Source organism: Ranitomeya variabilis, chromosome 5 (genome assembly GCF_051348905.1).
Source record: "Ranitomeya variabilis isolate aRanVar5 chromosome 5, aRanVar5.hap1, whole genome shotgun sequence".
Taxonomy (NCBI): Eukaryota; Metazoa; Chordata; class Amphibia; order Anura; family Dendrobatidae; genus Ranitomeya; species Ranitomeya variabilis.
Window position 1 is genome coordinate 190856189 of NC_135236.1, and position 13658 is coordinate 190869846.

At 44.0% G+C, this 13658-nt stretch overlaps 1 protein-coding gene across 10 annotated transcripts in view; it reads right to left on the reverse strand.

Moving 5' to 3' along the window:
* LOC143775481 (high affinity cAMP-specific and IBMX-insensitive 3',5'-cyclic phosphodiesterase 8A-like) overlaps positions 1–13658 on the reverse strand; it is a 534058-nt gene that overhangs the window by 191778 nt on the left and 328622 nt on the right. For 8 of the 10 annotated variants that reach the window (XM_077263660.1, XM_077263664.1, XM_077263663.1 and 5 more), the window contains one exon: positions 8090–8146. The exons of the other annotated variants lie outside the window; for them this stretch is intronic. In XM_077263660.1, the coding sequence (XP_077119775.1) occupies positions 8090–8146 (57 nt within the window). The remainder of the gene's footprint in view (positions 1–8089; positions 8147–13658) is intronic. 10 annotated transcript variants of the gene reach the window in all.

Sequence of the window (13658 nt, forward strand, 5' to 3'; positions counted from 1 at the left end):
AACATGCATGCCAACAAGATAGAAGGAATTTGTCCCAGAAGAAGGTATGTGACTCCTCTCGCCCACTCTCGTTGATCACAACTTTTAACAATCAGTGGTCGGATATTCGAGATGTTTTGGAAAACAATTGGGGCATTCTTATGAGTGATGTGAGAACTATCCCAATCATTTCTTCTTCTCCTTGCTTGGTGGCGAGGAGAGCAAAAAACCTTAAGGACAATTTGTGTCACAGTCATTACCAAAGACCAGTTACCAGACTTAAGGGTGGCAGGAGGACCTACGGTTCCTATCCATGCGGCAATTGCAATATATGCCAGTTCATGATTGCGCAAGATGGTTTTTCAGTGTCTACTCTGTCTTTCCAGATTCAACCCAAGGAATTCTTCACATGTAGATCACGTAATCTGGTCTATGCTATATTCTGTGATTGTCCAAAAATCTACGTGGGACAGACGACGCAGGAAATAAGGAGAAGGATGCAACAACAGCTCTCCAACATCTCTACGGCCCAGAGGGATCGAGAAAAGAATAAAACGTTAACATCAGTGGCCGCGCATTTTCTGGACAGACATCGTGGAAAAACCTCCAGCTTTAAAGTAATGGGCCTTGAATCCGTTAAAATGATTATTTTTGTACCAATTAAGGGGTTTTTTTCTCGATCTGATCTAACAATTTCTTGATTTATTGACTTATGAGAATACATATACTTACTTCGTTTCTGTATACTCTGCCCTTTGGGATTTTGTCGGTTCCTTTTTTCTTCGCTTTTGGGCCTGTTGGCCATCCAATAAATTTTCGTATTTTCAGATGTTCTTCACCTTTGGCTTTAGTTTTGTGTGATATAGAGCTGCACACATTGATACGGACAAGATACAGTCTCCTGTTTGGCGTCATTTTTGATATGCAGCGCCGTATTTATATGTTAGTGGTTATATGCCGGTGCAATAGGAGGTTCTTTTACCGTCCTATTAGTACCGGTGTCTTCCACACCAACTGTACACTCACAGCAGGATACGTATGTGTGTTTACACTTTCCTATGGATAGAGATATCCTTACAATAACCTCTTGAATTCCTGTGTAAAGTCCCGTGTAATATCATAGCACCTAGTTCTTTACGCATGTACATTAGTCAGCCCTCGGAGTGCGGTAAAAAGCATGATTGATATAATGTGTGGTATGTGGCTGTAGCAGCGCTGTGATTTCCCGTACAGATCGCATCATTACAGGCGGGCGGTCTTTTTCACTACTGACAGGGATTTTCTATGATGTATTATGCGCATGCGCTGTATGACTTTCAAGCCACCATATTGGCACACCTAGGTGTGAAGTGTACACCTCATCCTACTTCCGGTGCGATGTCACTTCCGGTCGCATTCGGCGTCTTCCTCTACAGCTGTTCTGGATCTCGTGCTATCGGGTAAAGTATTTAAAGTGTAATATTCGAGTCCAATGGCGCATACCACTTTCTACCCCTGATGAAGCCACAGCGGTGGCGACACGCGTCGGGTTCTTAATCCCCCCTGGACCTTTTCCGGGGCTGTGCACACTTTTCTCATGGACATGTATAATGGGATCTGCGGTGTGGCTATTTAGGTCGGCAGAGGTCTCAGCTACAATTGACTGCTCCGTCTTGCTTTTTCAGGTCATGTATCCACCTTCCCCCCATGTATTTGTATCGTAGCTCTTTAGCTGCATATTTGGCTAATGTTGTATGCATATAACAGCATACTTCTTTATGGATGGTTACGGTGGGCACTTGTACCTGTTTTCTATGCCTGCTCAACATATCATATCTTACTGCATCAGGTATATTTCTGTCATTTGTTTAAGCTGAGGGGCCCGGCCACATATGTCATGTGCCTATTAGCCACACGCAGGCGGTATATATCTGGTCATTATTGATACTGGGTGTTGGACAAGCCAGCCTGTGGCCTATTGTTATATACACTCACCAGCCACTTTATTAGGTACACCTGTCCAACTTCTTGTTAACACTTAATTTCTAATCAGCCAATCACATGGCGGCAACTCAGTGCATTTAGGCATGTAGACATGGTCAAGACAATCTCCTGCAGTTCAAACCGAGCATCAGTATGGGGAAGAAAGGTGATTTGAGTGCCTTTGAACGTGGCATGGTTGTTGGTGCCAGAAGGGCTGGTCTGAGTATTTCAGAAACTGCTGATCTACTGGGATTTTCACGCACAACCTTCTCTAGGGTTTACAGAGAATGGTCCGAAAAAGAAAAAAAATCCAGTGAGCGGCAGTTCTGTGGGCGGAAATGCCTTGTTGATGCCAGAGGTCAGAGGAGAATGGGCAGACTGGTTCGAGCTGATAGAAAGGCAACAGTGACTCAAATCGCCACCCGTTACAACCAAGGTAGGCCTAAGAGCATCTCTGAACGCACAGTGCGTCGAACTTTGAGGCAGATGGGCTACAGCAGCAGAAGACCACACCGGGTACCACTCCTTTCAGCTAAGAACAGGAAACTGAGGCTACAATTTGTACAAGCTCATCGAAATTGGACAGTAGAAGATTGGAAAAACGTTGCTTGGTCTGATGAGTCTCGATTTCTGCTGCGACATTCGGATGGTAGGGTCAGAATTTGGCGTAAACAACATGAAAGCATGGATCCATCCTGCCTTGTATGGAGCATCTTTGGGATGTGCAGCCGACAAATCTGCGGCAACTGTGTGATGCCATCATGTCAATATGGACCAAAATCTCTGAGGAATGCTTCCAGCACCTTGTTGAATCTATGCCACGAAGAATTGAGGCAGTTCTGAAGGCAAAAGGGGGTCCAACCCGTTACTAGCATGGTGTACCTAATAAAGTGGCCGGTGAGTGTATATATACCACATTGTTATTATGAAGTTTGGCTGGTCACATAGGGTCCATCTAATTCAGTGGATCTTCCACATATAGGTATATGGTGGTATTATATTCCTGATTAGAACTAGTCAATTGGGGCATCGTTTCCCACTTTTCTTGTGGGCATGGAATTTTTTACCTTGTATGCCAGTATTCTCAGTATATTCTGTCATGTCCTACAATAATCTTACGTACTAAGTGTATTTTTTGTATTTTTTGTATTAAGTATAGTTATCTAATTATATTGAGCATTCGTGTGCACCTTACCCTTGGACTGGGGTTTTTTTCACACCTCCCTCCTCTCTCTTAAGGTGGTCTTTTCTATTGATGTTTTAATCCTCATGTTTTTATGTAACTATTGTTCATAAGGTATGTGTTGTTTGGATTGGAATTCATAAACTTTTTTCTATATATTACTATATCTAGGGTGTTCCCCTAATTTTGGTATGTCTCTTTTCTCTTTTTGGTTTACTTTCTTTGTAAGGATTCCGCAGCGTTTTACACCTGTTCCTCAATAGGAATCCGCAGGTGAAATCCGCACAAAAAACACTGGAAATCCGAGGTAAATCAACAGGTAAAACGCAGTGCCTTTTACCTGCGGATTTTTCAAAAATGTGCGGAAAAATCTCACACGAATCCACAACGTGGGCACATAGCCTTAGGTTTAGAATTAGAGTTAGGGTTGAAATTAGGGTGAGGGTTGGAATTAGGGTTAAGATTAGGCTTGTGGTTAGGATTAGGGGTGTGTTGGGGTTAGGGTTAGGATTACTGTTAGAGGTGTGTTGGGGTTAGGGTTGTGGTTAGGGGTGTGGTGGGGTTAGGGTTGTGATTAGGGTTAGGGGTGTGTTGGGGTTAGTATTGGAGTTATAATTGAGGGGTTTCCACTGTTTAGACACATAAGGGGTCTCCAAACGCAACATGGCGCCACCACTGATTCCAGCCAATCTTGCGTTCAAAAAAGTCAAATGGTGCTCCCTCCCTTCCGAGCCCCGACGTGCGCCCAAACAGTGGTTTACCCAAACATATGTGGTATCAGCGTACTCAGGAAAAATTGCACAACAACTTTGGGGGTCTAATTTCTCCTGTTACCCTTGGGAAAATAACAAAATGGGGGCTAAATATTTTTGTGGGGAAAAAAAAAGATTTTTTATTTTCACGGCTCTGCGTTATAAAATTCTGTGAAGCACTTGGGGGTTCAAAGTGCTCACCAAACATCTGGATAAGTTCCTTGGGGGGTCTAGTTTTCAAAATGGGGTCACTTGTGGGGGGGTTCCACTGTTTAGGCACATCATAGGCTCGGCAAACGCAACGTGAGGCCCGCAGACCATTCCATCAAAGTCTTCATTTCAAAACATCACTACTTCCCTTCCGAGCCCCGACGTGTGCCCAAACAGTGGTTTACCCCCACATATGGGGTATCAGCATACTCAGGACAAACTCGTCAACAACTATTGGGGTCCAACTTATCCTGTTACCCTTGTGAAAATAAAAAAAAATTGCTTGCTAAAACAATTTTTGAGGAAAAAAAATGATTTTTTATTTTCACGGCTCTGCGATATAAACTTCTGTGAAGCACTTGGGGGTTTAAAGTGGTCACCACACTAGACAAGTTCCTTGGGAGGTCTAGTTTCCAAAATGGGGTCACTTGTGGGGGAGCTCCAATGTTTAGGCACACAGGGGCTCTCCAAACGCGACATGGTGTCCGCTAACAATTGGTGCTAATTTTTCATTCAAAAGTCAAATGGCGCTCCTTCCCTTCCGAGCCTTGCCGTGTGCACAAACAGTGGTTTACCCCCACATGTCAGGTACCTGTGTACTCAGAAGAAATTGCCCAACACATTTTAGGATCCATTTTATCCTGTTGCCCATGTGAAAATGAAAAAATTGAGGCTAAGAGAAATTGTGAAAAAAAAAAGTATTTTTTCATTTTTACGGATCAATTTGTGAAGCACCTGGTGGTTCAAAGTGCTCACTATGAATCTAGATAAGCTCCTTGGGGGGTCTAGTTTCCAAAAAGGGGTCACTTGTGGGGGAGCTCCAATGTTTAGGCACACAGGGGCTCTCCAAACGTGACATGGTGTCCGCTAAAGATTGGAGCCAATTTTTCATTGAAAAAGTAAAATGGTGCTCCTTCCCTTCCGAGCCCTGTCGTGCGCCCAAACAGTGGTTCCCCCCCCCCCACATATGGGGTATCGGCGTACTCAGGACAAATTGTACAATAACTTTTGGTGTCCAGTTTCTTTTTACCCTTGGGAAAATAAAAAAAAATTGTTGCTAAAAGACCATTTTTGTGACTAAAAAGTTAAATGTTCATTTTTTCCTTTTATGTTGCTTCTGCTGCTGTGAAGGTTAATAAAACTTCTTGAATGTGGTTTTGAGCACCTTGAGGGGTGCAGTTTTTAGAATGGTGTCACTTTTGGGTATTTTCAGCCAAGTAGACACCTCAAACTGACTTCAACTGCGAGGTGGTCCCTAAAAAAATGGATTTGTAAATTTCGTTGTAAAAATGAGAAATCGCTGGTCAAATTTTAACCCTTATAACTTCCTAGCAAAAAAACCTTTTGTTTCCAAAATTGTGCTGATGTAAAGTAGACATGTTGGTAATGTTATTTATTAACTATTTTGTGTCACATAACTCTCTCGTTTAACAGAATAAAAATTCAAAATTTGAAAATTGCGAAATTTTCAAAATTTTAGCCAAATTAACATTTTTTTCACAAAAAAACGCAAAAATGATCGACCTAAATTTACCACTAACATGAAGCCCAATATATCACGAAAAAACAATCTCCGAACCGCTAGGATCTGTTGAAGCATTCCTGAGTTATTACCTCATAAAGGGACACTGGTCATAATTGCAAAAACGGCCAAGTCATTAACCCCTTCATGACCTTGGGATTTTCCATTTTTCCGTGTTCGTTTTTCGCTCCACTCCTTCCCTGAGCCATAACTTTTTTATTTTTCTGTCAATTTGGCCATGTGAGGGCTTATTTTTTGCGGGACGAGTTGTACTTTTGAACGACATCATTGGTTTTACCATGTCGTGTACTAGAAAACGGGAAAAAAATTCCAAGTGCAGTGAAATTGCAAAAAAAAGTGCAGTCCCACACTTGTTTTTTGCTTGGCTTTTTTGCTAGGTTCACTAAATGCTAAAACTGGCCATTATGATTCTCCAGGTCAGTACGAGTTCATAGATAAAAAATAACCTAGTCATGTTAGGTGGCTAAGTGGTGAAAAAAAATTCCAAACTTTGCTAAAAAAAAAAAAAAATTGCGCCATTTTCCGATACTCGTACTGTCTCCATTTTTCATGATCTGGGGTCGGTTGAGGGCTTATTTTTTCCGTGCCGAGCTGGCGTTTTTAATGGTACCATTTCGGTGCAGATACGTTCTTTTGATCACCCGTTATTGCATTTTAATGCAATGTCGCGGCGACCAAAAAAACGTAATTCTGGCGTTTCGAATTTTTTTCTCGTTACGCCGTTTAGCGATCAGGTTAATGCTTTTTTTTTTTATTGATAGATCGGGCGATTCTGAACGCGGCTATTTGAATGGGGCGAAAGGGGTGGTGATTTAAACTTTTATATTTCTTTTAATTTTTTTTTTTACTTTTGCCATGCTTCAATAGCCTCCATGGGAGGCTAGAAGCTGGCACAACACGATCGGCTCTGCTACATAGCAGCGATCTGATGTTCGCTGCTATGTAGCAGAAATGCAGGTGTGCTATGAGCGCTGACCACAGGGTGGCGCTCACAGCTGCCGGGGATCAGTAACCATAGAGGTCTCAAGGACCTCTATGGTTACTATTCAGAAGCATCGCCGACCTCCGATCATGTGACGGGGGTCGGCAATGCGCTCATCTCCGGCCGCCCGGCCGGAAGCGCCGGTTAAATGCCGCTGTCTGAGTTTGACAGCGGCATTTAACTAGTTAAGGCGGCAGGTGAATCGCGATTTCACCCGCCACTATTGCGGGCACATGTCAGCTGTTCAAAACAGCTGACATGTCCCAGTTTTGATGCGGGTTCCCCGCGGAGCCCTGCATCAAAGCAGGGGATCTGACCTCGGTTGTACTATCCCGTCCGAGGTCAGAAAGGGGTTAAGGTCAAAATAGGCTGGGTCATGAAGGGGTTAAGTAGCTTAAGAAAAACAAAATTAAGACTTTGGAGTGGCCTAGTCAAAGTCCTGACCTTAAGGCTAGTTTCACACTAGCGTTAACTGCAATACGTCGCAAATGCGTCGTTTTTGCGAAACGCCGCATCCAGCAAAAGTTTTTGCTGGATACGTTGTTTCGTCATAGAGTAACATTAGCGACGCATTTGCGACGCATTTGCGACGCATTTCCAAACGGTGAATGCGTTTGGCGGCGTTTGGGCGTATGGTAGCGGTCCGTCGGGAGAAAAAAACGTTACATGTAACGTTTTTTGCTCCCGACGGTCCGCTTTTTCCGACCGCGCATGCGCAGTCGGAACTCCGCCCCCACCTCCCCGCACTTCCCCGCACATCACAATGGGGCAGCGGATGCGTGGGAAATATGCATCCGCTGCCCCCGTTGTGCGGCGGAGACCACACTAGCGTCGGGAACGTCGGCCCGACGCGCAGCGACGGGTTGTTCCCGACGCTAGTGTGAAAGTAGCCTAATCGGATTGAGATGCCATGGGATGATCTTAAAAAGGCGGTTCATTCTTGTAAAACCCTCCAATGTGGCTGAATTACAACAATTCTGCAGAAATGAGTGGGCCAAAATTCCTCCTGCATGTTGTAAAAGACTCATTGGCAGTTATTGCAAACGCTTGATTGCACTTTTTGCTGCTAAGAGTGGCCTATTCAGTTATTAGGTTTAGGATCAAACACTTTTTTCAAATAGGGCCCTGTAGGTTTGGATTTCTTTTTCACTTAATAACAGATATTTATTAAAAAAAAAACAACTGCATTTTGTCGTTACTTGTGTTATCTTTGTCTAATATTTAAATTTGTCTGGTGATCAGAAACATTTAAGTGTGACAAACATGCAAAAGAACAAGAAATCAGGAAGGGGGCAAACTTTTTCACACCACTGTAGGTGGCATGCTTCTTTGCTTTTATTGATTTTAAATCGCAGTGTGCTCATGCATCACCTATGTACATGTTTGTATATTGGCCACATAGCGTATCTGTGCACCTGTACATTCATTTAATACTAAGGATGTCCGGGCCCCATTTCTTTTTGCTTTTTATGCAATACCTGAAGTTGATCTTGGTGGAGTCTCATCGGACCAAACTGCACCTCTGTTACAGCTGCCTAGGAGAAAAATAAAACATTAGATTTAGACTGGAGGAGATTCATGAAAACTAAAAACATTCATTAAAATACCAAGAGGCAGGAGAATGCATGTACATGGGTGCGCACTAAATATTCAGCTAAGCAACAAGACAGAGGCTACACCATAAACTTGCAATATAGAAGCTTTTGTGATCATACACAAATTCAGGAGTGATCTGGAAACAAGCAATGCTCCTCAATGCTTTTCACTTTCACTGTGCTGGTCCCACAACTATCAATAAGTAATTATTGAATATTTTATTGACATGCGATAAATGTCTCAGCAGAATCCCCCTTTATGCCAAGTAATCTCCCAGACCTGGAATCAATAGTTTTACTCAATAACACATTATGAATCAGGCAAATAAATGTCAGTCCATTACCCACACTGTGTAAGGTGAACGAAAATATGAAAAATGCTCAGATTTAGGAAAGGACAAGACCATAAACTGCCGTCCATAGCATAAGTGGCTTGGCTTCACAGACACATCATACGTCAATACAAGTATTATACATGAATTCAACTTGACACCATACAAAATGATAGTTTGTTTTCGTGATGTATGGCAGAATTTTCCTTTAGCGAGTATCATGACTAGTGTTGAGCATTCCGATACCGCAAGTATCGGGTATCGGCCGATATTTGCTGTATCGGAATTCCGATACCGAGATCCGATACTTTTGTGGTATCGGGTATCGGTATCGAAACAACATTAATGTGTAAAATAAAGAATTAAAATAAAAAATATTGCTATACTCACCTCTCCGACGCAGCCTGGACTTCAGCGAGGGAACCGGCAGCGTTGTTTGCTTAAAATTCGCGCTTTAACTGCCTTACGTGAAGTCCCAGCTTGTGATTGGTCGCGCGCCGCCCATGTGGCCGCGACGCGACCAATCACGGCAAGCCGTGACGTAATTTTAGGTCCTTCAGGATTTTAAAATTACGTTCCGGCGTTGTGATTGGTTGCGTCGCGGTCACATGGGCGACGCGACCAATCACAAGCCGTGACGTCACGGAGGCAGGAGACGCGCGCATTCCTGAAGGACCTAAAATTACGTCACGGCTTGCTGTGATTGGTCGCGTCGCGGTCACATGGGCGGCGCGCGACCAATCACAAGCCGGGACTTCAAGTAAGGAAGTTAAAGCGCGAATTTTAAGCAAACAACGCTGCCGGTTCCCTCGCTGAAGTCCAGGCTGCGTCGGAGAGGTGAGTATAGCAATATTTTTTATTTTAATTCTTTATTTTACACATTAATATGGTTCCCAGGGCCTGAAGGAGAGTTTCCTCTCCTTCAGACCCTGGGAACCATCAGGAATACCGTCCGATACATGAGTCCCATTGACTTGTATTGGTATCGGGTATCGGTATCGGATTAGATCCGATACTTTGCCGGTATCGGCCGATACTTTCCGATACCGATACTTTCAAGTATCGGACGGTATCGCTCATCACTAATCATGACTGATGTCGGGTGTCCCAGGACCAGGGACTCCTTCCCTGTGCCTAACATTAGGGGCGCCCTAGCTTGCCCTGTTCTCCAGATCATTTCTGATGGTGAAGACACTGGGGTCATGTACCTTGCCTTAGCTACTGAATTCTCCTTCAGTCTGTACCCCCTTTCCCCAACCCAGGGAAGAGGGGAGTAGTAGTGTACTGTAGTACACCAACCAGACTAAAAAGGTAATACAAACAGGGGTAACGAAAAATTCTAAACATACACACACATATAACAGAGGGATGCACCGGGGAGTGGAGGAGGGAGTTAAAGTGAACCCGTCATCAGTTTTGGCTGATATAAGATACGGCCATCACCTTTCAGGGTTTATACACAGCATTCTATAATGCTGTATATAAGCTCCCAACATGACCTGTTAGGCTTCTTTCACACTAGCGTCGGGCTCGGTCCGTCGCAGTGCGTCGGGCCGAGGTCCCCGACGCTAGTGTTGTCTCCGCCGCACAACGGGGCAGCGGATGCATTTTTCCAGCGCATCCGCTGCCCCATTGTGAGGTGCGGGGAAGTGCGTGGAGGTGGGGGCGGAGTTCCGGCCGCGCATGCGCGGTCGGAAAAAGCGGACCGTCGGGCGCAAAAAACGTTACATGTAACGTTTTTTGCTCCCGACGGTCCGCCACAACACGGCGCAGCCGTCGTACGACGGTTGCGACGTGTGTCAATGCGTCGCAAATGCGTCGCTAATGTTAGTCAATGCAGAAAAAACGCATCCTGCAAGCACTTTTGCAGGATGCGTTTTTTTCGGCAAAACGACGCATTGCGACGTATTGCAGTTAACGCCAGTGTGAAAGTAGCCTAAGAGCAGAAAAATAACTTATACTCACCTGTGGGGCGGTCCAGTCCGAGGGGTGTCACTCTTCTTGGTCCGGCACCTCCCATCTTGTTGCGATGCTGCCCTCCCGCTTGCTTCGTGTAGATGACGCGTCGCTGCATCATCCACACAGTCTCCTCGGCACCGCTCTCCTGCGCAGGCGTACTTATCTGCCCTGTTGAGGGCAGAGCAAAGTACTGCAGTGCGCAGGCGCTGGGCCTCTCTGACCTCTCCCGATGCCTGCGCACTGCAGTACTTTGCTCTGCCCTCAACAGGGCAGATAAGTACGCCTGCGCAGGAGAGCGGTGCCGAGGAGACTGTGTGGATGATGCAGCGAAGCTTCAGCCACAAGAAGCAAGCAGGCAAGCAGGAGGGCAGCGATCATAAGAAGATGGGAGCCGCCGCACCAAGAAAAGCGACACCCCTCAGACCGGACCGCGCCTCAGGTGAGTATAATAAAAGTTATTTTTCTTCTCTTACAGGTCACGCTGGTTAAGATATACAGTATTATAGAATGCTGTATATAAGCCCTGAAAGGTGATGGTCATATCTTATATCGGCCAAAACATTTGACAGGTTCCCTTTAAACGAAAGTAGGAGAAGAAAGGGAACTATCAAACTCAAAACCTAGCAAACCCCTTTGGCCTTAACCATTTTTTTGCTTTTGCTTTTTTTCCCTCCTCTTCCAAGAGCTATAACTTTATTTTTCTGTCCACATAGACATATGAGGGCTTGTTTTTTGCAAGAGGAGTTGTGATTTTTTTCTGTTTACTGGGTTTACCAATCAGGTTGATTCCTATTAATGTGAGAAAATGAGGGTGACAAATATTTGTTTTTTTATTTTTTTCATCATTTTTTAAAACACTTCATTTTTACTTTTTACTATATTTGGTAATCCCCTTAGGGGACTTGAACCTGCAACCAAGTGATCGCTTGTGCCATTTTATTGCTGTACATTGCAAAACTCCCGGTCTCCTTTAAAGCCCAGCCACAATCTGGCTGTTAATAGAGCTCTGCGATGACAGGCCGTGTGTCACAGCCACTGCCTGTCAGGTATGGGGTGGGCTCTACCTGTAAATTAGCACTATACACCCGCTCCTGACCTGCCCTGTACATGTACCATGGATGTTGGTAAGGGAATAAAGGGAACCTGTCAGCAGGAATAAAGGGAACCTGTCTAACACTGATCTAATCTGTGTTAGGCTGTAATTCAGAATAAAACATCATACCTCTTGCTTTTCAATCTCTTGTTCAATTCCCATGTAATTGTTTACTTTATGAAAATGAGCTGCAAGTGCAGTGAACGTGGCCCTACACTTCGGATTACCGCCGCCTGCAAGGTCAATGGGAGGAGTGCAAGATCAGTCTGTGTTCTTTTTCATCTATATGATGCAGTTTAGCAGCGTGCACGTGTTCACATTAGGAAAGCTGATTGTTTTTTTTCTCTATTTAGTCACTGGATGCGGCTGCCTCCAGACTGATCTTGCACTACTCTCATTGACCTTGCAGGTGGCGGTAATGAGCTCTACCTGCCCAGAAATTGTAGGCTTAGCCCGAGAGTGACATGTTTTGTCCATAGTTGTAGGCTGGTGGCCCAAGGGTGGCATGTACGGTAGAGGGAGATCACCTTGCCGTGGTTGATGGGCACACATGAATTGGCCAATTTATGCACTAAGAATCTTTATTTTATCTATTACTGTAAGTTTTATGAAAAAAATTTTTGAAAAAAATTTATGAAAAATATTTTTGAGAAGTATAATTCATATTGAATATTTGTTAGTGTTTTCACATGGCCTAGAGTCATGCACGTGCTGCTGTTTGTGATATAGAGATATTATATATATATATATATATATATATATATATATATATATATATATATATATATATATATAGAGATATATATATATAGAGATATATATATATATAGAGATATATATATATAGAGATATATATATATAGAGATATATATATATAGAGATATATATATATAGAGATATATATATATATAGAGATATATATATATATATAGAGATATATATATATATAGAGATATATATATATATAGAGATATATATATATAGAGATATATATATAGAGATATATATATAGAGATAGAGATATATATAGAGATAGAGATATATATATATATATATATATATATATATATATATATATATATATATATATATATATATATATATATATATATATATATATATATATATATATATATATATATATATATATATACTTTGACCCAGAGGGGGTCATCATAGTCATCATAGCATAGTGACAGATCGCTGATCTGACACTTTGCAGTGCACGGTGTCAGATCAGCGATCTAACAGGCACTGCAGGGAGGCTTCCCGGCGCCTGCTCTGAGCAGGCGCTTGAAAGCCACCTCCCTGCAGGACCCGGAAGGAGCCCCGTGGCCATTTTGGATCCGGGGCCTGCAGGGAGGAGACGCTCGGTACAACGCGATCACACCGCGCTGTACCGAGGGTCTCAGGGAAGCACGCAGGGAGCCCCCTCCCTGCGCGATGCTTCCCTATGCCACCGGAACGCTGCAATCATCTTTGATCGCAGTGTTCCGGGGGTTAATGTGCCAGGAGCGGTCCGTGACATAGTGCCAGATGTCAGCAGCGAGAGTCAGATGACACCCGGCCGCGGTCCCCCGTACGCCTAATATCAGAAAGGGGTTAACCCGTTAGCGTCATTCGACGCACTAGTACTGCTCTGCGGGAGGTGCGTTCGTGCCCAGAGCAGTACTAGTGTGGCACCGCGATCGCGCGGCCTCACACTGAGCTGTAAAAGCTGACACCCTGCAGCAACGCCCATGATTGGTTTTAGCACCAAACGTGGGCATTTAACCCCTCTGATGTGGCAGTCAGTCACAGCAGCACAGAGAAGCATTGCGCAGGGAGGGGGCTTCCTGCGCAATTCCATCATCGCATCGCGATGTCCTAAAGGTCTGCATGGAGACCCCTGGCACCAAGATGGCCGCGAGGTCCTTCGGATCCTGCAGGTAGAGTGGCTTGTGAACGCCTGCAGAGAGCAGGCGCTGGCATATTTCATTTGCTGTATGTCACATCCTGATCTGATATTCTGCAGTGCATAGTGTCAGATCTGCGATCTGATGTAATACAGTAATGTCTCATCCTGAGA